The sequence below is a fragment of the Oncorhynchus tshawytscha genome, linkage group LG11, assembly GCF_018296145.1.
Source record: "Oncorhynchus tshawytscha isolate Ot180627B linkage group LG11, Otsh_v2.0, whole genome shotgun sequence".
Lineage (NCBI taxonomy): Eukaryota > Metazoa > Chordata > Actinopteri > Salmoniformes > Salmonidae > Oncorhynchus > Oncorhynchus tshawytscha.
In genome coordinates this window covers 32,700,110-32,727,272 of record NC_056439.1, presented here as the reverse complement: position 1 = coordinate 32,727,272, position 27,163 = coordinate 32,700,110, and the positions used below count along the sequence as shown (strand labels likewise).

The following is a 27,163-nucleotide window of genomic DNA, read 5'->3' as shown; positions in this document are numbered from 1 at the left end:
GGAGAAGAGCCTTGGTCAGGGAGGTGACCAAGAACCTGATGGTCACTCTGACAGAGCTCTAGAGTTAGGAAAACCTTCCAGAAGAACAACCATCTCTGCAGCAGTCCACCAATCAGGCCTTTAATGGTAGAGTGGCCAGACGGACGCCACTCCTCAGTAAAAAAATGCACCTGACAGCCCGTTTGAAATTTGCCAAAAGGCACCTAAAAGGACTCTCAGACTATGAGAAACAAGATTCTCTGGTCTGATGAAACCTAAATGGAACTCTGGCACCATCCTGCTGTGGGGCTGTTTTTCAGCAGCAGGGACTGGGAGACTAGTCAGGATCGAGGGAAGGATGAACGGAGCAAAGTACAGAGAGATCCTTGATGAAAACCTGCTCCAGAGTGCTCAGGACCTCAAAGTGGGATGAAGTTTCACCTTCCAACAGAACAACGACCCAGAAGCATACAGCCAAGACAACGCAGGAGTGGCTTCGGGACAAGTTTCTGTGTCTTTAAGTGGCCCAGCCAGAGCCTGGACTTGAACATCTCAGGAGAGACCTGAAAATAGCTGTGCAGCAATGCTCCCCATCCAACTGACAGAGCTTGAGAGGGTCTGCAGAGAAGAATGGGAGAAACTCCCCAAATACAGGTGTGCCAAGCTTGTAGTGTCATACCCAAGTAGACTCGAGGCTGTAAACGCTGCCAAAGGCACTTCAAAAAAGCACCGAGCAAAGTGTCTGAATACTTATGCAAATGTGATATTTTCGTTTTTTAAAAATAATTATGGGGTATCGTGTGTAGATTGATGAGGATAGCTGAGCATCTGAGAAATCTCTATCTAGATTTCCACTGAAACCCATCTTCCAATGAGAAACTCATTTTAATTAGATCAGATAGGTGTGTTGTAACTGTTGCCAAATGATGACATTAACATATATTGCAAGAATATGAGTAGGGTGACTCCCCTAGCAGGTTTCGAACCCAGACCAACAGCACCAATGACAAACACCCTAACCAGTGTCCCAATAAGGGATATCTCTAGGGCATGTGCTTATTGGGACAGAATAGTTAGGTCCTGTCCAGGACAAACCCTAACCTCTTCTTCCCTAGGCATTTGTGTAGATCTGAAACAATTTGATAGGTGTAAGCAAAAGGGTGAATACACTTTGAAGTAAATCTCAGCTCGAACATTAATGTTGTATATTCTGAGAACATTGTAACCATGTTCTAGATAATATCAAACAGAACTTAAGGGATTGTCTTCTCAAATTTAACACCAGAATATGCTAAAAAAGGTTCTCTCAGAAGGTTTTTGCTAACATAATAGAATGTTCCCCTAACTAAAGGAACTGGAAACTCAAACATTAGGGGAGCATTACAAAATGAAGGTTCTCTCTCCCTAGAATTGTTAGCTGGGAGGGCTGTTTATTTTCTCTGCGCTTTAAAAGCCAAGTTCTGGGCAGGTGAACGAATTGTTTGGCTAGTAGTCATGCCAGAGAAAGGGAAATGTCAAACATTCCTAAACGACAGGTGTTTAAATTAATGCAAGAGCTGACAGAACACAGCCAGATCGGGGAGCTTTTCAGGGCCCAATACAGAGTTTATTTTCATTCCTCAAGGATTTGGAAGGAATTTATAATACACTGTCAACAGATCTCAATGGTGAAGGTTCTTCAACCATGCTGACCTAGAAGTGCTGGGATGCCAGTTATCTTCAGTAAATCCATAATTACATTTGAATGTAAGTTTGAATCCATGAAATCGGAAATTCCAACATTTCACAATCAACCGTGAGTAACTTACATTTCCCCAAAAGGAACTCCCCATGTTGTTCATCAGGACTAAGGTGTTTCTCAACTCCAGGCTACCTTAATATGCACATTCCTATCATTACTGCATCCAACTAGGATTACACTTGACATGTGTCTGCTGCTGCTCTCCTGGGTGGGACAGGGAGGAAATTACTTTAATTTACAATTCTGTTTTGGGTGGATATGTTTGATATACCCGAAACATAAGAGATTTGACATTAATACTATCACGTTTCACCACAATAGAAGTAAAGAACACACGTCTCCAAACCAAATTGTAATGAATTAAATACTATATCATGTTGAATCATGTTGGGGTGTACATGGGCCTGTTATGAAAGTGTAATCATGTTTCACGCCCTCAAGGTACAAGTTACATAGAGGGAGGACTGACAATCCAGCACATATTTATTTGATTACACATTATAAGAAATACTTAAATTTACCCCATTCAAAATGATTACATTGTGAAACTAGTTAAGGTTATTCCCAAAAGATGAGATCTGGCCTGTGAAAAAGAGTAATTGCTGAATCTTCAAAGGTCAATCAGTGGAACAAACCAGCAACCTTTCAGTTACTGGCCCAACCTCTTAAACATTAACACCACTATGACAAAGGGTGGGAGGAACCTGGTGTTGCTTCTCTATACAGAACACTCTATTATAAGTAATTTAATGACTTCTAATCTGAGTCGAGAGAAAGGCCAAGTATATTCAGACCCTTTAAGTGCAAACCATTAAACTATTTTGCACTGCAAAATAAGCTTTTGCCATTACCAGGATTAACTATGCATGGGAATTACAGAAAACATCTTTCAGAGGAATAGAATACTGTACAGAGAAGAGGAAGCCATAAAACTGCAGTCTGTGTGGTCTAGTGCCATCACAAAAAACTCCCAGGGAGGGAGAGCGAGAGAGAGGGAGGGAGCAAGGTAGAGTGGGAGGCTTGTGGGCTTACCCACTGAGAACGACAAACCCTCAGGGAAGAGAGGAAACAGGGAGGTGGTGGAGGAAGCAGAGCCCTTGCTCCCCCACTCGGTGCCAATTTGCCACATTCTTCCATTTATAAGCATCAATTACCACAAAAAAAGTGACTGCCTGTTAAATATCAACAGAAAGCACTCCCTGTGGTGCATCTGATAATGAGACCTCACACAGAGCCTCAGCTCACCGCCCCACTGCTCAGATCAGCCAGCTCCAGCCCACAGGCTGTAGGGTCCAGGAACCCTCTCCGCCTGCTGGATGAGCAAGCAGCACCGAGCTCTGAGCCATCACTCCCCATGGGGTCACAGAGAGGTTTACACACTAACAACACAGCGGAATATTAAAACACGCACAGTAAGACCACTGTGCAAGACAGATCACTATACAGTACATCATACAATTGTAGTAGTTCTGTTTCCTGACATGATCGCTCTACCTGTGCATCAGATGACTGTATCTAGTTGTTGAGCAGGAAAGAAGGCAGAGGGGTTGGATAGGGTGACAGGAGACTCACGTGTTGTGTTAGGAGACTGATGTGGCTGGAGCTGTTGTACTGGCGGGCAGCCTGCTTCTCTGCCAGTTTCTGCAGGGCTGAGACTATGGCTTGTTGGTTGGACTGCGCCTGAGCAGGCAGTGAGTCCAGGTCCTTATTAAAGACCCCATTTGGATCTGGTCTGGGCCGGCTGGAGGGCGTCCTTCTGATTGCTGAAGCAGAGAGAAACATGAAATTAATGACGGGGTGTAGGGGTCCAGAGGTACTGCAGGGAAAAAATAGACTTTATTTTTATTTTTAAATGGTGATTCTGAATTACATACCTACAGTAGAATAGAGGAGAATATCTTCTTTCCTATGATGTCAACTTCATTTCTCAACTCCTAATAATGAGCAAATTATACTCATATCTGACATAGGCTTTTCAAAAGCACCCGCGAATAGGCTACCAGTGAGGCAAGTTGCCGCTGGTAACCTTTCTCGACTTAGTCATACATTTTTGCCAACAGATGGCTAACATTTGTATATTTATAAAATATTATATTTATAAAATATTATATATATTAAAAAAAAACGTTTACCCTTATTTTATATTATTGTATAATCAGCTACTCATAGCAAAAATGTGTTTGGAGTTACTTTTCTAGCTAATAGCCTATGTTAGAGTTTACACAAAATAATGAAAAACTACCAACCAAATCTATTCATTTTAAAAAGCTGATTACTTTTCCTTGCCATTATCAGTCACCTGATAAGGAATTATAATTTTTTGCTAACGTATGATGGGGATCCATGGGTCGCCAGCTTGCCCGGGAGGGGGTCCCTGGGCAAGAAGAGGTGGAAGACCACCGGCTTAGGCCATAGAAAGACTGGGAGCTGAGAACACACCAAACATCTATCAGGATGTTATCCATCAAAGGTTTACCTTGACCTGCAGAGGTGGGCCTGGAGATCTTCTGGCTGTAGATGTGGATGGCACCAGGCATGGAGGACGAGGCTGCAGCCGCAGAGGAGGTGGAGGTAAAGGACTGGACCTGCCTTAGGACCTGGGAGACTGGTGGTGCTGAGACTGTGGTGGGACCAGAGCGGGCAGCTGCCCATATTACCCGAGGGGGCTGGGGGACAACGGTCGAGGTTGAGGAGAACACAGAGGCCTGGGGCTGTGGAGGGGTTTCTGGCTGGCGAGGGGAGTGGAGGCGAAAGTGGGACTGGTCGTAGGATGGGGGCTGAGATGGGGGCGGTGGTGGGGGACAGTGCAGGGGAAGAGACTGGGGTGGGTTCTGGGGGTGAGAATAGTGCTGCAGGTGGATGTGGCCACAGTCTAAGGCAGCTGGAAAGCTGGAGGAGTGCTGGGAGGCCTGGACCTCGGGCTGTTTACTACTTCTGAGGGTTGCAGCCGGTTGCTCTCCGGTGGGTTGGTCAGCAGTGGGTTGGACTACACTGGCCTGGTCTGTGCTGTTTCTGACTTCAGACGTTGAGGACTCAGAGGCGCTGGAGCCCTCTTTTGCCATGGGCAAAGCTGTTCAGAGCACAACATAAGCCAGATCCCTGTTATCATCCAGCCGGCCATTCCATGGCTCTGACACACGTGGGTTAATAATTAGATGCTGACCTGTACTTGACTTTGTATGACTCAGCCTTTTTTTCCTTAATGTGACTTTTCAAAATCAAAACTGCAAAATTCCCAAATACATTAAAGGATTTGTCAACAAAGGACGAAATAAAATGTGAACTAATTGTAGAAATATGTGGAATCTGTGGCACACTGGAATACAAAAGTTCCTACTGAACAGATGTAATTCATCTGACAATTTCTACTCACTTTTCTGGTTCTCTGTGGTAGCTGGCTCTCTTGAACCTAGGCTGTTGCTATTGTCAGGTTTAGTGCTCCGACATTTGGTTCCCAAAAAGACACTGGCTGATTTGTTTTTATGTGTATAGAATGTCAGGACCTCCTCCAGATCACTTTCACTGGAAGAGAAGAGAGCAGTGTGAACATTCTCCACGATACCAAGAGTAAGACCAGTGTTAAGTAGCAGAAGTGAAACAGTCAGGAGCGAGTAGGTCCTGGCTCACTTACCTTGCCTCAGCAATAAACTCCTGAAACACACTGGGGTTGATACAATGTTCTTGGTCTTTGATCTTCTCCACTTTCTTCACCATATGCTCTGTCTCCTGTGAGGAAAGAGACCAGTCAGAGACCAAGTACACTGGCCTGTCTGAGCAACTCAGTATTAAAAGTCATTTGTTGCTTCCTCATAAAATGAACAACTCAACCAATTTAATTAATTTTTTTACCCCTTTTTCTCCTCAATTTTAGGGTATCCAATTGGTAGTTACAATCTTGTCTCATAGCTGCAACTCCCGTACGGACTCGGGAGAGGCGAAGGTCGAGAGCCGTGTGTCCTCCAAAACACAACCCAACCAAGCCGCACTGCTTCTTGATACAATGCTCACTTAACCCGGAAGCCTGCATCAATGCATCGGAGGAAACACCGTACACCTGGCGACCGTGTCAGCGTGCACTGAGCCCGGCCTGCCACAGGAATTGCTATTACACGATGGGACAAGGACATCCCTGCCGGCCAAACTCTCCCCTAACCCGGATGACGCTGGGCCAATTGTGTGCCGCCCCATGGGTCTCCCGGTCGCGGCCGGCTGCGACAGAGCCTGGACTCAAACCCAGAATCTCTAGAGGCACAGTTAGCACTGCGCCACCCGGGAGGCCCTCGAACCAAACATTTGTAATTGGATAAGAACTCAAAGGAAAAACTAAACTAATAATGAAAATCAATGGAGACTCCCTGACTAGTGTAATAACTATAAACAGGTCCTAGAACAGTAGCAGACACTAGAGGCTGAAGAGTATCCTGCTGTTTGGCTGGCATTGGACACCTTGTTGTAGCAGTGGATGAACTCTCCTAGCTGGTGGGACAGGATGCGTCGGCGATCCTGGAGGGGGAGCTGGCGACTGGGCAGGACCATCCTCATGTCCTGCTGAAGGTTACTGGCCGCACGCTTCAGGAAGCGGATCACCAGCTCCTGGAGATGAGACCTGATGTCACTGCACTTCATCATTACACTCACTTTTACGTTGTGTTATTATTTCATTTATTGCAACAACAAAAAAATGGACTTTTCATGGACACATGTTCACATTTATTTTCTCCAGAGGCTTTCTGATAAAATCAACTTTGACGCAGTAGTCACGTACTCACACGATTTTCCTCTCTATGTGGCCACAAACACCTCAGCACATTATGACCCAAGTGGCTCATATGAGTAGCATAATGCAGATAAACATAACACAAGGGTCCAGGTTCCCTTTTCCATACAGTCATTCCCCGGGGCAATGGTATCAGACAGTTGTATTACCATTTGCTCATTGTCCTTCTCTGGCCAGGCGGAGTTAGCGATAGTCCTGCTCTCTGCGAGTAGCCTCAACTGCACCCGAAGGAGATAGGAGGAGAAGGCCATCCGAGCCTGGACCTTACTGCAGAACAGGGGGAGAGAGAGGCTTGATTTAGGAGGACATGAGAGGCTGAGGAGAGGAAACTAAGGAGGAAGAGAAAAAAATATGACAGAGACAGGAAGAGGAAAGAACATTTTGTAAAGATAAAAAAATTGCAAAGATAAGCATGGTTAAACAAGACAAAATGGGATGGAGAGAATGACAGTAGAGAAAGGAATTGCCCACACAGGAACACACACACCGCGCAACACAGATCATATCTCCAACTTTGTCATTCCCTGACAGTAAATAATGAATAATCTCCACCCGGTCTCCAGACAATTTAAATGGGAACAAAGGTTTACTGCCTTTCAGAAATCTCAGATACATGTGTTACAACAGCAAGCACAAGCACTGACGGATATTCTGTTTGTTATTTTAGGCATCATGCAAGAGACAAAACAAATACAGGTATGTATCATTTTCAGCCAGAGTGTTGAAGCACAGTGTGACTTGTCCTCTCGGCCAGCACCAAGAGTGAATAATTGTTTTCATGGCCCAAATTAACCTGAAAAGGGTACTGCCAGTACATTGTAGTGGAAAAATGTTTTGGAGAAAGCTGTCAAACACAAACAATGATATACTGTACTATAATTTCCCAGGTCCCTTCACAGTCCTGGCAAGCTCAGAGGAATTTCGACAAACGTAGACTTGTTATTGTAATTCCCCCTCAAATTACAATTTCAGACACACTTTAAAAAATCTATAGGAGACTGGAGCCTTTGTTGCCGTTTAGACAGAAGAATGTAATATTCATTAATGTTATTGTAAAAACAAAAAGTGGTCTAAATATTTTTGCACGCGTATTACAAAATTAAGGATGGTGAGGAGCCTTTCAAGTCCTTCCAAATTAAAACAGAGAAAGGACAGTTTGACTCCTACAATTAACAGTCAAATCACAGGGAGTGTCTCAACATTGAATTCAAGGCTGACACCCAGGATTCGCTTCCTCTGTGTTTTCTCTATGTTGTGAATTAGGTACACATGGAAGAGACTGATCACAACATGCCGGGGTAAGAAAAGAGACCCAGATTTTCTCCTTTGCTTTTTTGGCCCGTGCTCTGGGAGCCTCATATTTCTCCTTCTGCTGCTGAGAGAAGCAAAGTGAGGGGTGGTGGGATGGATGAAAAGGGAGAGAGGAGAATTTGGAGAGGGCTGCCAACAGGAGCAGAAGCCTGCGGTGTGCACTGACCTGAGGTCCCAGCCCTGCTGGAGGATGTGGAGCAGGTTGACTTTGGGTTTGGTAATGGCAGTGGTGCATCGGGCCGGTTCTGCTGAGGATAGGGCCTCATTGTGGAACCGCTTCAGTGAGGTGGGCACACTGTCAGTCTGCACCACTAACGAACCCAGGGCTTTCTTATTCTTCTCCTCTTCCTCCTGAACCCTCTCCTCCCCCTCTTCAACATCCTCCTCGTCACTGGTCCCAGTAGGGGAGGCCTTGCGACCCCTCGCTTAAGTACAAAGCATTACAGAAAAAAAGTCAAACCTCACAATGTCAATTACATCATTGTGTCTTTACTGGATCAAATGCAAACACACTTCAACACAAGAGATCTTATGGTAGTTGTTATATAAACTCACTGTCATATTTGGCCATATTCATTCTGGTAGTGGGGAGTTCTTCATAGAAAGTAAAGGAATGAACGCGTCTGATTGTCTCCCCCTTGGCTTGGCCAGACAGGCCGTGGTCTGGGTATGAGACTAGACAGAGTGTTGCTATGCTGTGTCAGCTGGAAGAGGACAGACTCCCTGAGGCCTACCTGCTCTTTTCCTCCCCATGGCGGAGTGCTCTGCCAGGTGGCGCAGCCTCTGCCTCCGCGCCTCCAGCGACAACAGCTTCCTCTCGTACTGGATCACGTGACACGCGTGGAACACATCCACCTGCAGCTGCACATTACCATTCAGCTTCCTGATGGGGGACGAGAGGAACGGCTTTAATATAATTCCTGAACCACAGATTCCCATTCAGTATAATAAAACTGAGGGTTCAGTTCAACTCATTCAGCCTGCGTTGCGATATTTCTGCTAAAGCATTCAAGTGTTGCTTTACTCCCAATGTCAAATAATACAGCAGAATTATTTAAGGCACTGTAATAATATACAGGTACATTAGACATTGCTAAGACAAGTGTGGCTGAATAAGTCCCTGAGAAGATAAATGTATCAGATTATAATTTTCCGAGATATTGTGGTAAGATATGGAAAGTTGGAAGACATGGAAGTGGTCAGATGACGCAGATGCTATGCTACAAGACAGTTTTGCAAGCACAAACTGGAATATGTTCCAGGAATCATCCAATGGCATTGAGGAGTGTACCACCTCAGTCACCGGCTTCATCAATAAGTGCATCGACGACGTCATTCCCATAGTGCGCAAATATCAAAACCAGAAGCCATGGGTTGCAGGCAATATCTGCACCAAGCTCAAGGCTAGAGCTGCCGCTTTCAAGGAGCGGGAAATCCAGCTATGCCATCAGATGAACGACCAAACAGGCAAAGTGTCAATACAGGACTGAAGATTGAATCCTACTACAGCAGCTCAGACGCTCGTCAGATGTGGTAGGGCTTGCAAACTATTACGGACTACAAAGGGAAATCCAGCCGCGAGCTGCCCAGTGACGCGAGCCTACCAGGCGAGCTAAATGCCTTTTATTCTCGCTTCGAGGCAAGCAACACTGAAGCATGCATGAGAGCACACTCTCCGGAGCCGATGTGAGCAAGACCGTTAAATAAGTCAACATTCACAAGGCCGCAGGCCAGACGGATTTACAGGACGTGTATTCAGAGCATGGGCTGACCAACTGGCAAGTGTTTCTTCACTGACATTTTCAACCTCTCCCTGACCAAGTCTGTAATACCTACATGTTTTAAGCAGACCACCATAGTCCTTGTGCTCAAGAAAGGGAAGGTAACCTGCCTAAACTACTACCGCCCCTGTGGCACTCATGTCGGTAGCCATTGAAAGGCTGGTCATAGCTAACACCATCATCTCAGAATCCCTAGACCCACTCCAATTCGTATATATACAGTATATATATATATATATATATATATATATATATATATATATATATATATATATATATATATATATATATATATATATATATATATGCTGTTCATTGATACATTTAGCTCAGTGTTCAACACCATAGTGAGCTCAAAGCACATCACTAAGCTAAGGACCCTGGGACTAAACACATCCCTCTGCAACTGGACCCTGGACTTCCTGACAGGCCGCCCCCAGGGGGTAAAGGTAGGCAACAACACATCTGCCATGCTGATCCTCAACACGGGGGCCCCTCAGGGGTGCATGCTTAGTCCCCTCTGTACTCCCTGTTCACCAACGACTGCACGGCCAAGCACGACTCCAACACTATCATTACGTTTGCTGACGAAACAACAATGGTAGGCATGATCACCGACAACGATGAGACAGCTTAGAAACCTGGCAGTGTGGTGCCAGGAGAACAACCTCTCCTTCAGCGTGCACAAGACAAAGGGGCTGATAGTGGACGACAGAAAAAGGAGGGCCGAACACGCCCCCATTCACATTGACAGGACTGCAGTGGAGCAGGTCGAGAGCATGGTCCAAACACACCAAGACAGTCGTGAAGAGGGCACGACAATGCATTTTCTCCCTCAGGAGACTGAAAACATTTGGCATATGTCCTCAGATCCTCAAAAAGTTCTACAGCTGCACCATCGAGAGCATCCTGGCCGGTTGCATCACTGCCTGGTATGGCAACTGCTCAGCATCCGACCGTATGGCGTTACAGACGGTAGTGCGTACGGCCTAGTAAATCACTGGGGCCAAGCTTCCTGCCATTCAGGACCTTTATACTAGCCGGTGTCAAAGACTCCAGTCACCAAAGTCATAGACTGTTCTCTCTGCTACCGCACGGCAAGCGGTACTGGAGCGTCAAATCTAGGTCCAAAAGGCTCCTTAAACAGCTTCTAACCCCAAGTCATAAGACTGCTGAACAATTAATCAAATGGCCACCTGAACTATTTACATTTTATTTGATAGTAAGGGAAAATGGCGGCAATAACACCCACCGTGATCTTGAGGTCACCACCGCTTTCCCCAATCTGAGGACCAAAGCAAGCGACATGGAAAAATCATAAAGGGCCAGAGGAGATGCCAGCTCCCCAGAAAATATTATGCTATAGTGAAACTGAGTAAATGAAGTACTGTACAAAAACCTAAAACTCATAATCACAATATGCATCTGAAGTCTGAACCCATGCAACAGAATAAATACATGTGTTGAATTGTGTACCAAAATTCTTTATAGTTTTGTTAATTCTATAACATTTTCCCTGCTCTTCCTTGCTCTATAAACTCTCCCCAGCACCAAATGTTGTTTGAGGACTAGACTACCAAAGCCACATTGCCACACAGACACTGTGCTCGCTCTGGAAAACTTTACAGTTTACTATTACCATATAGATCTTATTAGCTGTTGTCCTCACCTATTCATCTGAAGACAAAACAAACAGTCAACCAACCATTTCCACAAACTGATGGAGAAGCTGTTCCCTTTCCCAACTACGAAGGAAATGCTTACCTTCCATGGAAAAGTCTGTTAGCCAACATGGAGTTCATCGATGTCTTATACTCCAGATAACCACTGAGAAACAGACACAGATAATGACAAAATGACAACCATCAACATCACAGGCTGCACTGGGCTTCAGCATCTTCTGTCTAATTTGTGGGGGGATGAATGTGTTACAACAGGGATATTGTGATACTCAATGTCATAGGCCCCAGTAATTGCAAGACCACTTCGAAACATACTGTGTAAAAAGCCACAAAATCCCCAGTATTAACAGGCCTATAAAGCTAATCAAGCAGCAAATCCCTCATACAGGAATATGGACTGTAAGCACAAAACTAGATTTCCTCCTAAATAGGGGGTTTAATGCTGTTTCAACTAGAAGTCATCATGGGATTTCAGCCATGTTTGGGGAAAATATAAAAATGTAAAGTCTATAAATACTCTGAGATGTTATGTACAGTAACCAGCCAATTATCTAATGTGTATCAGCTTCTCACCTTACTCCTAACTGCAGTAGTAATAGATGTACTAAGTAGTAATAGCAGTGGCTAAATGTAGGGAGGCAGCATTATGGACATCGCTTTTCTTCCCTTATTCTAAAATGTATCTAGACACTTGCATTAGTGTGCAACATTACCCGACGTGTCTGAATCCCTCTCACCTATACAGTTCCCATGTCTCTGGGGTGGGGAAGATTCGGATGAACCCCCCTCGTCTCTCGTGCTCCTCTCTTATCCTCCTCAGGACTTTCAACTGCCATGGAGAAGAAGAAGAAAAAAGAACCCTTAACTACAATTCTATGTTTGTGATAGATAATATGATAGATCTGCATGAGAGGGAAACTAACTTCAGCTATGTATATTTACCTCCTCAGCAGTCAGGCCCAGGGTGCTGTCCCCCTGTTTACTTCCTGGCTTCTCCTTAGGCCCGTCTGTGTCAGTGTTGTTGGCTGACAGGGGTCTCTGCCGCTGCAGGAGAGGAGGAGAGTGAACACATTGTTATATTGATACGGTACCATCCACGTACTTCCCACATAAATCCACCCCGATACTGGTTTAATACATAAATCCACCCCGATACTGGTTTAATACATAAATCCACCCCGATACTGGTTTAATACATAAATCCACCCCGATACTGGTTTAATACATAAATCCACCCCGATACTGGTTTAATACATAAATCCACCCCGATACTGGTTTAATACATAAATCCACCCTGATACTGGTTTAATACATAAATCCACCCCTGATACTGGTTTAATACATAAATCCACCCCGATACTGGTTTAATACATAAATCCACCCCGATACTGGTTTTAATACACTGGTTTAAATCCACCCCGATACTGGTTTAATACATAAATCCACCCCGATACTGGTTTAATACATAAATCCACCCTGATACTGGTTTAATACATAAATCCACCCGGATACTGGTTTAATACATAAATCCACCCTGATACTGGTTTAATACATAAATCCACCCTGATACTGGTTTAATAAGTGTAATGAATAGGGTGTTAATAAATAGGGTGCAAGTTGGCTAGCTCTGTTAAATTCTTACATTTGCACCTAAAAAATCATCTCACACACTGATAAAACTAATACATCTTAAAATGTAACAATCTTTACATACAGAAAAGCACCAACTACATTGAAAATGTTTAAAAATAAACAAATAATCCTCTTTCCTCCCTCCCTGGGTTACATAAATGGCACATTTTCTATCTTGGCTAGCTGGCATTCCTGACTCCCTCTTACTCGACATGCATTACCAGGGCTGATTGACGACTGGAGCGCAGGTTTGAACCCGGTCAGACAGCAGGGGCAAAACCCCACAGGATCACATACATCATTTAAATAATGGGGGGAGATTACTTTCAATTTGTCTGACTGGTTGGGGGAAATATTAAATAATCTCAACTGTTGCTCCTAATCACAGTATAGGGGAAAAGGACAGGTTGTCCCTAGGAGCCCAAGATTCTGTAACTGCCTCTAACAGGACTGCTATAGTGGCAAGATTGTTTTGCTGTGTCTGTAACGGGAAGAGGGGCATTGCACACTTGTACTAATGTGATGGATTCTAAGAGCTGCATTGCGATACTTATAAATCATAGTCTTGCCCAGACCAATCTACTAAAGACTATTCGATTTAAAGCACCACTTTAAGACCTTGATGCATAAATCGATAGAGGGTACTTTTTGGAAGCCGCAAATAGGGAAAATAGCAGAATAGTTTGGACTCAAAAAAAGTATAAGCGGTTGAAAAAGTTACTTTCTTACCAGTTAAATGTAAAGACGTCACGGTGGTGAGGGAGAGGGAAAAGGTGCAGCAGGGTTAATGTGGTTGGGTTAGAGGATATGAGAAGGCAGGACAACTTACCACTTTGGAGGGTGCAATGGTGGACTGAGCAGATAAAGGACGCTAAGAGAGGCAATGGAGTGTAAGTGACAGTGAGATGAACATCAGCCGCTAACTACACCTCACTGTAAACATACACACATGCAAAGAAGCACACTTAGACAAGCACATCAAAAGAAACAAACAGACACATGCATACAGAACACATATGAACAAACTTCCAGCCTTCTTACTGTAGAGAAACTATCTGTGCTCATTGCACGATAGCTATAAGGTGGAGTAGAAAAATGTCTGATTTGATGTCCCACCAGCAGATCCCAGCCCAGACCGGGTGCAGTAGTTGACTGCACTGAGCCAAGTGTATTAGCTGCTGTGGCATCATTTAGCAAAAGGGCCTAGTGAGAGGATTAGTCACTTGATAAAAAACAATAAATAATAATCCACAGAGCGCTGCACTCACAGTGCTGATGATGTCACCCCAACACTGCAATTACAATAATAGTTGTTTTTCATGAGAATGATTTTCCATGAGGGCAAAAAGGGCTCAGCTCTAACAGCAAAACAAGTACAGTACAGCACAATAAGAGACATGAGATGCTGAGAAAGACATTCCATGAAGTTAGGTTACAATTGAAGTCGGAACACTCGTTTTTCAACCACTCCACAAATTTCTTGTTAACGAACTACAGTTTTGACAAGTCGGTTAGGACATCTACTTTGTGCATGACACAAGTACATTTTCCAACAATTGTTTACAGACAGATTATTCTACTGTATCACAATTCCAGTGGGTCAGAAGTTTACATACACTAAGTTGACTGCACCTTTAAACAGCTTGGAAAATTCCAGAAAATTAAGTCATGGCTTTAGAAGCTTCTGATTAATTGGTTAATTGACATCATTTGAGTCAATTGGGGGTGTACTTGTGGATTCATTTCAAGGCCTACCTTCAAACTCAATGCCTCTTTGCTTCACATCATGGGAAAATCTAAAGAAATCAACCAAGACCTCAGGAAAAGAAATTAGAGACCTCTACAAGTCTGGTTCATCCTTGGGAGCAATTTCCAAATGCCTGATGGTACCAAGTTCTTCTGTACAAACAATACTGCGCAAGTATAAACACCATGGGAACACGCAGCCGTCATGCTGCTCAGGAAGGAGACGCATTCTGTCTCATAGAGATGAATGTACTTTGGTGTGAAAAGTGCAAATCAATCCCAGAACAGTAGCAAAGGACTTTGTGAAGATGCTGGATGAAAGAGGTACAAAAGTATCTATATCCACAGTAAAACAAGTCCGATATCGACATAACCTGAAAGGCCAGTCAGCAAGGAAGAAGCCACTGCTCCAAAATCGCCATAAAAAAGGCAGACTACAGTTTGCAACTGCACATGTCCTCTGGTCTGATGAAACAAAAATAAAACTGTTTGGCCATAATGACCATCGTTATGTTTGGAGGAAAAAGAGGGAGGCTTGCAACCCGAAGAACACCATCCCAACCGTGAAGCACGGGGGTGGCAGCATCATGCTGTGGGGGTGCTTTGCTGCAGGAGGGACTGGTGCACTTCACAAAATAGATGGTAGCATGAGGAAGGAAACTTTTGTGGATATATTGAAGCAACATCAAGACATCAGTCAGAAAGTTAAAGCTTGGTCACAAATGGATCTTCCAAATGGAATGGGTCTTCCAAACCCAAGTTAAACAATTTATGCTACCAAATACTAATTGAGTGTATGTAAACTTCTGACCCACTGGGAATGTAATGAAATAAATAAAATATTAAATAAATCATTCTCTATTATTATTCTAACATTTCACATTCTTAAAATAAAGTGATGATCCTGACTGATCTAAGACAGGGAATTTTTACTAGGATTAAATGTCAGGAATTGTGAAAAACTGAGTTAAAATGTATTTGGCTAAGGTGTATGTAAACTTCCGACTTCAAAACTGTTTATGGCATGGAAAGACGGTTCCTTCAGATGTCGAAACTAAATCACTTTTTGTGAAACAATAAGAAGGGTGGTGTCCCATACCTGTGCTTTGGGGGCTGGGTACTTCAGGCCCGGGTCCAGAGCCACCCGTTCAGAGCGGGGTTGTCGTAGCAGGGGGTCCTGACAAACAAAGCCTGCAGGGACATGACACTACAATGAGTAAATGACAGTGGCCAAATATTCTCGAGAGCATGTGTTATCTATAGCAGTAAAACCACATGAATAAAGATCAATCTGATACTACCATTTGTGACATCAATATGGCAGCTCTAGTCCTAATCTTTCTCCACAGATCTTCTCACACCGACTCCCAATAATTGACATATGCTCTCTCTTTCTAAAACTCACTATGAGCTAACTGATCCAAGAAGTGAAGACAGAAAAACGACTTTATACTTTCCCTTCATACTTTCTCATACAGAGTGAAAGGAAAACTTATTTTGGATCAAATCGACAGCTCAGGTCCTGAGGTTCTTTGTACTGCCTCATCCAAGCCGCCAGGTAAGAATCGGGCTCTTGCCACGTTCTTGTCTAAATGCAGCAATTATTACAAGCACGGCTGACGCGTTACTGACAGCTACACACAAGGGGAAAATGAATGCTAATGGCATGCTGTCATTATTTACAGAGCTGGTATGCAGCCCAAGTGTTATCTGCCAAAAGCACCGGGGTTTGTTTGGTGAATAATAGATGGGGTATGTTTTACATGTCACTGCTCATTTTCCCCAGGCCTGCACTCATGCATCAGTCCAAAGATAACTAGATATTTATGATTCCCTCCTCTCACTTAATGAGCGGGAGGGAGTGGAGGGAGATCCAGCCGCAAGCTGGCCCTGGTACAGACATACACATCACAGTCCCTCACACAGCGCCATTAGATATGGCCTCCAGGCTCAGTGTCATTTTATATTGTCAACGGATCATGACAGGGAGGTACAAACAAGATGACAAAAGTACTGATATGAACATACGGGGAGATTAAATGTAACCTTTATTTAATTAGGTAAGTCAGTTAAGAACAAAGTCTTATTTACAATGACGGCATACCGGGGAACAGTGGGTGAACAAGGCAGTTAAGAGGCAGAACGACAGATTTTTACCTTCTCCGCTTGGGGATTCAATCCAGCAACCTTTCAGTTACTGGCCCAATGCTCTAACCATTAGGCTATCTGCCACCCCAAATGAGCTGTACTTGTAGTACAAGTGTCATTGTCAATGCTCAACTTGCTTTGGAAAAAATTGGCTGAGACTGAAAGTGTAATAAGAATATTTATTTCAGATGTGGACTTGAATTTCTATCAAATATTCTCCACAGCTCCAACCTGGCTACTTGAGAATGCATTAATTGTGAAGGAATGTGACATAACAAAGACATGTTATTCTCTGCATTAAGTGTCTGTTGTATAAACAGTGTTAATCTGCACCTAGGGCTAACCAATTTTTTGTTTGCAAGCTAAGGATTTATTTGGCTTAATAATGTGAGATCGCATTTCTCAAGAGAGCTTAATGACTCCAAAACAACCAAGTCATCTGTTGACAATTTCCCCTGCCAGTCATTGAATGTCAATTACAATGATGCCTGTGGTTTCTCCACAATTCTGAGGCCCCATTATGGAGCAATCCTACTAGGCATATTCTCTAATATACAACGTTAAACTAAGTGTGGGGCAAAAGTTAGTATAAAACAATGCCTGACTGAAACCAAGCGTCAGGCAGCAGAATGGCCAATTAGTGGCTTTCTTCATTCGCAATGAGGATTTGCTGAAGAAAGCCCTAATAACAAGAGACACCGGGCTGAAAAATACACGTAGTGGAACCTGCTGCAGGCTAAATGCTGAGGATGGCAGGAGCCAGGTCCAACAAAGTTTCCATCTACGCTGGCACTCCCCAGCTAGGCCCCAGCCCAGTTCACAGGTAAAGAGAGGCCTTGGACGAGACATGGAAATGGGTGTTAAAGGCATGAGCAAAGTGATCACATCACAAAGGGCAACTCATTAAGCAGCCTGCCCATGACATGTCCTTTAAACTATGCCACTTTGTTTACGTACTCAGCTCATATGTATATACTGTACTCGATACCATCTACCGCATCTTTCCTATGCCGCTCTGTACCATCACTCATTCATATATCTTTATGTACATATTCTTTATCCCTTTACACTTGTGTGTATAAATAAGGTAGTAGTTTTGGAATTGTTAGCTAGATTACTCGTTGGTTATTACTGCATTGTCGGAACTAGAAGCACAAGCCTTTCGCTACACTCGCATAAACATCTGCTAACCATGTGTATGTGACAAATCAAATTTGATTTGATTTGATTTGATAAATGAAGTGTTGAGAATCGGGCCTGTTCTTTACTGACACACGATGCATAGCTATTGAGATGGCTTTAAAAAAATGTTTGTGTGCATGATTAGACAGATGTCTGCCTGAGAAAAGGTCCTTACAATTCATTATATTGTCAAAATGGAAAAAGGTGTCTTAGCAACAGTGGCTATAATGAGATAAAGAGCCTGCATGGAAATATGTTGACTCCTAAAACCTGGACCTTTCTGACAAACTAGGCTTTAAAACAAGTAAGTATATATAGGTTATGGTTTACTCACATCATAAAGATCATGTGGTTAAAAATAAACAGGTGGGTAGGGTTGGGCGGTACACCATATACAGTGGGGCAAAAAAGTATTTAGTCAGCCACCAATTGTGCAAGTTCTCCCACTTAAAAAGATGAGAGAGGCCTGTAATTTTCATCATAGGTGCACTTCAACTATGACAGACAAAATGAGGGGGAAAAAAATCACATTGTAGGATTTTTTAATTTTTAATTTGCAAATTATGGTGGAAAATAAGTATTTGGTCACCTACAAACAAGCAAGATTTCTGGCTCTCACAGACCTGTAACTTCTTCTTTAAGAGGCTCCTCTGTCCTCCACTCGTTACTTGTATTAATGGCACCTGTTTGAACTTGTTATCAGTTAAAAGACACCTGTCCACAACCTCAAAAAGTCACACTCCAAACTCCACTATGGCCAAGACCAAAGAGCTGTCAAAGGACACCAGAAACAAAATTGTAGACCTCCACCAGGCTGGGAAGACTGAATCTGCAATAGGTAAGCAGCTTGGTTTGAAGAAATCAACTGTGGGAGCAATTATTAGGAAATGGAAGACATACAAGACCACTGATAATCTCCCTCGACCTGGGGCTCCACGCAAGATCTCACCCCGTGGGGTCAAAATTATCACAAAAATCCCAGAACCTAGTGAATGACCTGCAGAGAGCTGGGACTAAAGTAACAAAGCCTACCATCAGCAACACACTACGCCGCCAGGGACTCAAATCCTGCAGTGCCAGACGTGTCCCCCTGCTTAAGCCAGTACATGTCCAGGCCCGTCTGAAGTTTGCTAGAGAGCATTTGGATGATCCAGAAGAAGATTGGGAGAATGTCATATGGTAAGATGAAACCAAAATATAACATTTTGGTAAAAACTCAACTCGTCGTGTTTGGAGGACAAAGAATGCTGACTTGCATCCAAAGAATACCATACCTACTGTGAAGCATGGGGGTGGAAACATCATGCTTTGGGGCTGTTTTTCTGCCAAGGGACCAGGATGACTGATCCGTGTAAAGGAAAGAATGAATGGGGCCATGTATCGTGAGATTTTGAGTGAAAACCTCCTTCCATCAGCAAGGGCATTGAAGATGAAACGTGGCTGGGTCTTTCAGCATGACAATGATCCCAAACACACTTCCCGGGCAACGAAGGAGTGGCTTCGTAAGAAGCATTTCAAGGTCCTGGAGTGGCCTAGTCAGTCTCCAGATCTCAACCCCATTGAAAATCTTTGGAGGGAGTTGAAAGCTCCAAAACATCACTGCTCTCTGCTCTAGAGGAGATCTGCATGGATGAATGGGCCAAAATACCAGCAACAGTGTGTGAAAACCTTGTCAAGACTTACAGAAAACGTTTGACCTCTGTCATTACCAACAAAGGGTATATAACAAAGTATTGAGATAAACTTTTGTTATTGACCAAATACTTATTTTCCACCATAATTTGCAAATAAATTCATTAAAAATCCTACAATGTGATTTTCTGGATTTTTTTCTTCTAATTTTGTCTGTCATAGTTGAAGTGTACCTATGATGAAAATTACAGTCCTCTCATCTTTTTAAGTGGGAGAACTTGCACAATTGGTGGCGACTAAATACTTTTTTGCCCCACTGTATGCGGTATCCTGGGGTATTTCAAAATACCATCAGTATGACTATCCAATAAGGTCAATACCCAATATTACATTTAATACACATGAATATTAGTACTTTTTAAATAAATACCTGCAGTCAACTTGTGCACTAGGTAATAGATAAAACAGATCGCGTTCATCATTTTGCTTGTTAGACTATTTTGTTTGCCAGCTATATACCTTATAATGATTAAGTTAACTATATAAGATTTGCCAAATAAATCCTCTCGAGCTGGGTTTTACTATCTTGCTAATGTTACCTAAGTGGCTAAAGTTAGCTTGCAAGATCAAGCTTCTTGATAACAGGAGCAGAGAAAATCCCCTCCTGGATTAAGATCCCTGCTGTCTAATGTTTGTTTTGTGCATGCTGCAAACTGCATTTTGATATGTACTGAACAAAAATATAAAACGCAACATGTCAAGTGTTGGTCCCATGTTTCATGAGCTGAAATAAAAGATCCCAGAAATGTTACATATTCACAAAAAGCTTATTTCTCTAAAATGTTGGGCACAAATCCCTGTTAGTGAACATTTCTCCTTTGCCATCATAATCCATCCACCTGACAGGTGTGGCATATCAAGAAGCTGATTAAACAGCATGATCATTACACAGGTGCACCTTGTGCAGTGGACAATTAAAGGCCACTCTAAAATGTGCAGTTTTGTCACAACACAATGCCACAGATGTCTCAAGTTGAGGGAGTGTGCAATTGACATGCTGACTGCAGGAATGTCCACCAGAGAAGTTGCCACATCATTTCTCTGCCATATGCCACATCCAATGTCCTTTTAGAGAATTTGGCAGTACATCCAACTGGCCTCAACCACAGACCACGTGTATGGCGTCATGCGGGCGAGCGGTTTGTTGATGTCAACGTTGTGAACATGGTGGCAGTGGGGTTATGGTATGGGCAGGCATAAGCTACAAAGAACACAATTGCATTTTATTGTTAGTAATTTGAATGCACAGAAATACCATGACGAAATACCATTTATTTTAAGGTATCTGTGTCCAGATGCATATCTGTATTCCCAGTCATGTGAAATCCATAGATTAGGGCCTAATGAATTTACTGTACTTAAATTGACTGATTTCCTCATATGAACTTTAACTCAGTAAAATCTTTGAAATTGTTGCATGTTGCATTTATATTTTTGTTCAGTATACTTACATAGATTGACAACCCAGCTCATAAAGTTAAGTAGTAAATGTTCGCATTTGCGCGTTAGCATTTACCTAGTATCCACTATGAGGATTCCATAGTACTAGTTAGCATTCTGGTAAGTAACTTTTTTTAAAGGGGGTTTACGTTTGAAATATATATATATAGCGCCCCTTGTGTGCTGCTGGTAATTCCATATATCCCCAGGATGGCACAGGCACGGTATGAAGGTATGGACATCTGGATACCGTCCAACCCTACAGGTGGGTATGTAATTAAACAGAAACATTTTGGCCAAGAGCATTCATTCAGGTGTAGTCGCCAGACCAAACCCTTTGCATTCCTCCCTCTCCAAAACCCATGCATTAACACTTGTTTTTTATGTGCAGAAAGAGAGGGAGAGAGAAGGACTCACCCACAATAGAAAACATGTCTGATATCATGCTGGCCTTTATCTTCAGATCCAGAGGAGCATCACTGGAATGAAAGATTCAAATCATATAAAAACGAACAAAAGACATTAGAAAGACATCAAAGTCCATACAGTAAAATAACACAATATGCCCTCACAAAGTACAATCCCAAAGTTGTAGAGGACACAAACGTCTCAATCACAGTCAACTCACAGAATTTACTGGGCTGGAAAGAACTGCTCAGATGTATTTCAAGAGGATGAGAAGATAAAAGCTTACATTTAGCCACCGGGTATTTATCAACAAACGAAGTGTAAATCCTCAAACATGCCATTTCATTATGTGTTATATTAACATGTCTATTCCTAGAGCTCACCAGAGGATGTTTAAGGGTTTATGGGAGGAAAACAGAAGTGTGTTTCATCTCAAAGAAGGACAAGAAGAACACTTGTTTGAGTTACCCTGAAGTCCCTTTAGCAATTTATAAGTTTTTTTTTCAGAGCAGAGTAATGCTCTCAGAATGATGTTAAGAGAGCAACTGCTGTAAGGTCAAAGATTGAAGATCTGGCATAAGCATGTATTTGTTCCTGTGAACCGTGAGATGACATGCAGTCAGTCACTCACCAGGCCAGGGAGGGAGAGAGGTTGACCTCCAGGAGCCATGGTTTGAGGTTGGAGTCGATGAGCACATCAAAGCCATACAGTTCTGTAGATAAATACACACACATGAATAATGGAGTTACCAGAGGACATGGGAGGTCAGCAGAGTCTGGCTCTATTCTGGCTTCCGCTGACCCCATTTGTAATGAATAGGAATCTTTTCCCAACCACATATTAGGCTAAGTAATAGGCTAGGGACTAGCGTTTTTCCTGGTCAGGTCACATGGGGAGGTAAACCTTCTGATCCTAGTGATGGAAGAGCCTGTTGTCTTATAAACAATAATAAGCCACAATATAACATAGAAGACATCAAGCTTCTTATCTTGGTTCCCCACAAACTGGCAGTTGACAACATGGCTCGTTTTCGGGCTACTGATTATATGGATATTAAATATCCAATCACTCAGAGAGAGAAACTACATCAAACGAATGTTGCTACTGAGGAATGGCTGGCTGCATTACATTAGCTAAGTATATTCACATTTCAGCTCCACGGAGCTGCTTACATAAGAGCTGAGATGAGAACAGAGCATGTGAGCGGAGTAGAGCAGTTGGAAATCACGTTCTCCGCTCCGGTGCTTCATGTCCTTTCCAACCACTCCGCTAAAAGAAAAAAACTGCTACTCCAAATTCGCTCCATTCGTTAAAATCACAATTTAACCAACACCCATCTATTTTTGTGACTACCATTTGCTTTTGAAATATTGAAACCAAACGATTTGAAAGAAAAGTGTTTGAATAAACATGAAAATGTGAATGTAAGAAGCGCACACAATTTCAAATAGGCTACATGTCATATTAAACAGCATATTAACACTCTAAATAGGTCAGGAGCCAGACAGTGAGCCTAAGAAGGAATGAAAATGAATTACCTAGGCTAAATTATTTCAATTATTTGAAGCCTATAAAGAAATACACTGAAGCATGTGCGAGTGCCACACAATCGGCTGTTAGGGATATAAAGAGCTCAGCATTTAAACATTTCATTATCTTAAATCGTTATATAGTCTATAAATTGCGCAGCATCAAATCTGCTTTCAAATCAAATAATTTGTCATCACACGCTTACTTACAGGTCCTATTCCAACAATGCAAAATTAAAGATCAATTTAATTAAAATTTTAAAAAAGTGACAGTGAATAACGAATAAAAATAACATGGCTATACAGAGCATTCGGGAAGTATTCAGACCCCTTGACGTTTTCCACATTTTGTTACGTTACAATCTTACTCTAAATGAATTAAATGTTTTTCATCCACACAAAGTGAAAACAGGTTGAGAAATTTTGGCACATTTACTACAAATAAAAAAACAGAAATAACTTATTTACATAAGTATTCAGACCCTTTGCTATGAGACAAACTCTGTTTTTCAGTGGCAGGGACTGGGAGACTAGTCAGGATCGAGGGAAGGATGAACGGAGCAAAGTACAGAGATCCTTGATGAAAACCTGCTTCAGAGCGCTCAAGACCTTGGGCTGGGGTTCAAATTCCATCAGGACAATGACACAGCCAAGACAGCTAAGCACACAGCCAAGACAACGCAGGAGTGGCTTTGGGACATGTCTCTGATTGTCCTTGAGTGGCCAAGCCAGAGCCCAGACTTGAACACGATCGAATATCTCTGGAGAGACCTGAAAATAGCTGTGCAGCGATGCTCCACATCCAACCTGACAGAGCTTGAGAGGATCTGCAGAGAATGGGAGAAACGCCCCAAATACAGGTGTGCCAAGCTTGTAGCGTCATACCCAAGAAGAGTCGAGGCTGTAATCGCTGCCAAAGGTGCTTCAACAAAGTACTGAGTAAAGGGTCTGAATACTTATGTAAATGTGATGTTTTTTACATTTTTTATTAATTTGCTAAAATAAAAGTTTTTGCATTGTCATTATGGTGTATTGTCTGTAGATTGAGGGGGGAAACGATTTAATCAATTTTAGAAGAAGGCTGTAACGTAACAAAATGTGGAAAAAGTAAAGGGGTACGAATACTTTCCGAATGCACTGTTTAAAGGGAGTAGAACATAACATTGCTATATAAAGGGAGTAGAAAATAACATGGCTATATAAAAGGGAGTACCAGTACCAAGTCGATGTATAGGGGTACAAGCTATGTACTGCACATATACAGTACCAGTCAAAAGATTGGATGCCTACTCATTCAAGGGTTCTTGTTTATTTGAACTATTTTCTACATTGTTGAATACTAGTGAAGACATCAACATTATGAAATAACACATATGGAATCATGTATTAACCCAAAAAGTGTTAAGCAAATCTAAATATTTTTTAGATTCTTAGAGTCACCCTTTGCCTTGATGACAGCATTGCACACTCTAGGCATTCTCTCAACCAGCTTCATGAGGAATGCTTTTCCAAACATCTTGAAGGAGTTCCCACATATGCTGCTTTTCCTTCACTCTGTGGTCCAAACCATCTCAATTGGGTTGAGGTTGGGTGATTGTGGAAGCCAGGTCATCTGATGCAGCACTCCACCACTCTCATTGGTCAAATAGCCCTTACACAGCCTGGAGGTGTGTTGGGTCATTGTCCTGTTGAACAACAATTCATAATCCCACTAAGCGCAAACCAGATGGGATGGCGTATCACTGAAGAATGCTGAGGTAGCCATGCTGGTTAAGTGTGCCTTGATTTCAAAATAAATCACAGACGGTGTCACCAGCAAAGCACCCTGACACCATCACACCTCCTACTCCATGCTTCACGGTGGGAACCACATGCGGAGATCATCCGTTCACCTACTCTGCATCTCACAAAGACACGTCGGTTGGAACAAAAATCGCAAAATTGGACTCAGGCTAAAGGACAAATTTCCACTGGTCTAATGTTCATTACTTGTGTTTCTTGGCCCAAGCAAGTCTCTTCTTTATTTTGGTGTCCTTTAGTTGTGGTTTCTTTGCAGCAATTCGATCATGAAGGCCTGATACACGCAGTCTCCTCTGAACAGTTGATGTTTAGATGTCCGGAATGACTAACCTTCATGTCTTAAAGTAATGATGGACTGTCGTTTCTCTTTGCTTAATTCAGCTGTTCTTGCCATAATATGGACTTTTACCAGATAGGGCTTCCTTCTGTACCTTGTCACAACACAACTGATTGGCTCAAACGCAATAAGGAAAGAAATTCCACAAATTAGCTGTTTTGACTGGTAGTGTAGGTAGAGGTAAAGTGACTAGCAGCAGCGTATGTGGGGAGTTTGAAAGTGTATGGCGTCAGTATGCATGTTCGTGCATGTGGGCGTATGTGTCTGTGTGTTGGGGTATCAGTGGAAGTACACTGCATATACAAAACATTACAATGACAGACTGACCAGGTGAAAGCTATGATTACGTATGAATGTCACATGTTAAATCCACTTGAAAATCAATGAAGATGAAGGGGAGGAGACAGGTTAAAGAAGGATTTTTAAGCCTTGAGACATGGATTGTGTGTGTGTGTGTGTGTGTGTAAGTTTGCGGGCGCGTGTGCCACTGAGAGTGAATAGGCAAGACAAAAGACTTATGTGCCTTTGAACGGGATATGGTAGTAGGTGCCAGGCGCACCGGTTTGTGTAAAGAACTGCAATGCTGCTGGGTTTTTCACACTAAATGGTTTCCTATGTGTATCAAGAATGGTCCACCACGCAAAGGACATCCAGCCAAATTGACAACTGTGTTAAGCATTTGAGGCAATATGGGCAAGCATCCCTGTGGAACACTTTCGACACCTTGTACTTTCGACACCAGTGATGTACTGGGCCACACGCAGTACCCTCTGTAGCGCCTTGCGGTTGGATGCCAAGCAGTTGACATACCAAGCGGTGATGCAGCCAGTCAAGATTCTCTCGATGGTGCAGCTGTAGAACTTTGAGGATCTGAGGACCCATGCCAAATCTTTTCAGCCTCATGAGGGGGAAGAGGTGTTGTCGTGCCCTCTTCACGACCATGTTGTTGTTTGGACCATGATAAATCCTTAGTGATATGGACACCGAGGACCTTGAAGCTCTCGACCTGCTCCACTTCAGCACCGTCGATGTGAATGGGGGCATGCTCGGCCCTCCGTTTCCTGGCATCGACGATCAGCTCCATTGTCTTACTGAAGACGAGGGAGAGGTTGTCTTGGCACCACACTGCCAGGTCTTTGACCTCCTCCCTATAGGCCGTCTCATCATCAACAGTGATCAGGTTTACCACCGTTGTGTCATCAGCAAACTTAATGGTGGTGTTGGAGTCGTGCGCAGTCGTGGGTGAACAGGGAGTACAGGAGGGGACTAAGCACGCACACCTGGGGGGCCCCCATGTTGTTGTATACCCTCAACACCTTGGGGCAGCCCGTCAGGAAGTCCAGGAACCAGTTGCAGAGGGAGGTGTTCAGTCCCAAGGACCTTAGCTTAGTAATGAGCTGAGGGCTCTATGGTGTTGAACACTGAGTTGTAGTCAATGAACCGCATTCTAATGTAGGTGTTCATTTTGTCCAAACAGGAAAGGGCAGTGTGGAGTGGAATAGAATTTGCATAGTCTGTGGATCTGTTGATCTGTTGGGGCGGTATGCAAACTGGAGTGGGTCCAGGGTGTCTGGGATGATGGTCTTGATGTGAGCCGTGACTTTCAATGCATTTCATGGCTACAGATGTGAGTGCTATCTATGGTCATTTAGACAGGTTACCTTGGTGTTCTTGGGCACAGGGGCAATGGAGGTCTGCTTGAAACATATAACAGACTGGGTCAGGGAGAGGTTGAAAATGTCAGTGAAGACACTTACCAGCTCTTCAGTGCATGCTCCAAGTATACATCCTGATAAACTGTTTAAAAAGGTGTTACTCACATTGGCTACAGAGAGCGTATCACACAGTTGTCCGGAACAGCTCATGCTCTCACGAGTGAGTCAGTGTTGCTTGCCTCGAAGCGAGCATAGAAGTAATTTAGCTTGTCTGGTAGGCTCGTGTCATTGGGAAGCTCTCGGCTGTGCTTCCCTTTGTAGT

General features: G+C 43.1%; 1 protein-coding gene across 5 annotated transcripts in view; it reads right to left on the bottom strand.

Annotated features, from left to right (window-relative positions):
* Positions 1 to 27,163, bottom strand: part of ttll5 (tubulin tyrosine ligase-like family, member 5) — a 101,992-nt gene that overhangs the window by 51,390 nt on the left and 23,439 nt on the right. For 2 of the 5 annotated variants that reach the window (XR_006084564.1, XM_024400597.2), the window contains exons 13-28: positions 22,151 to 22,232; positions 21,529 to 21,590; positions 15,749 to 15,840; positions 13,733 to 13,774; positions 12,214 to 12,315; positions 12,009 to 12,100; positions 11,354 to 11,416; positions 10,842 to 10,874; positions 8,543 to 8,691; positions 7,975 to 8,233; positions 6,647 to 6,764; positions 6,167 to 6,313; positions 5,352 to 5,446; positions 5,094 to 5,242; positions 4,197 to 4,790; positions 3,293 to 3,483 (exon numbers count right to left, since the gene is read on the bottom strand). Coding sequence is in view for 4 of the 5 variants with exons in the window: in XM_024400597.2 (XP_024256365.1) it covers positions 3,293 to 3,483; positions 4,197 to 4,790; positions 5,094 to 5,242; positions 5,352 to 5,446; positions 6,167 to 6,313; positions 6,647 to 6,764; positions 7,975 to 8,233; positions 8,543 to 8,691; positions 10,842 to 10,874; positions 11,354 to 11,416; positions 12,009 to 12,100; positions 12,214 to 12,315; positions 13,733 to 13,774; positions 15,749 to 15,840; positions 21,529 to 21,590; positions 22,151 to 22,232 (2,270 nt within the window). In the remaining variant the exon portion in view is untranslated. The remainder of the gene's footprint in view (positions 1 to 3,292; positions 3,484 to 4,196; positions 4,791 to 5,093; positions 5,243 to 5,351; positions 5,447 to 6,166; positions 6,314 to 6,646; positions 6,765 to 7,974; positions 8,234 to 8,542; positions 8,692 to 10,841; positions 10,875 to 11,353; positions 11,417 to 12,008; positions 12,101 to 12,213; positions 12,316 to 13,732; positions 13,775 to 15,748; positions 15,841 to 21,528; positions 21,591 to 22,150; positions 22,233 to 27,163) is intronic. The other 3 variants (XM_024400598.2, XM_024400599.2, XM_024400601.2) reach the window with 3 other exon arrangements.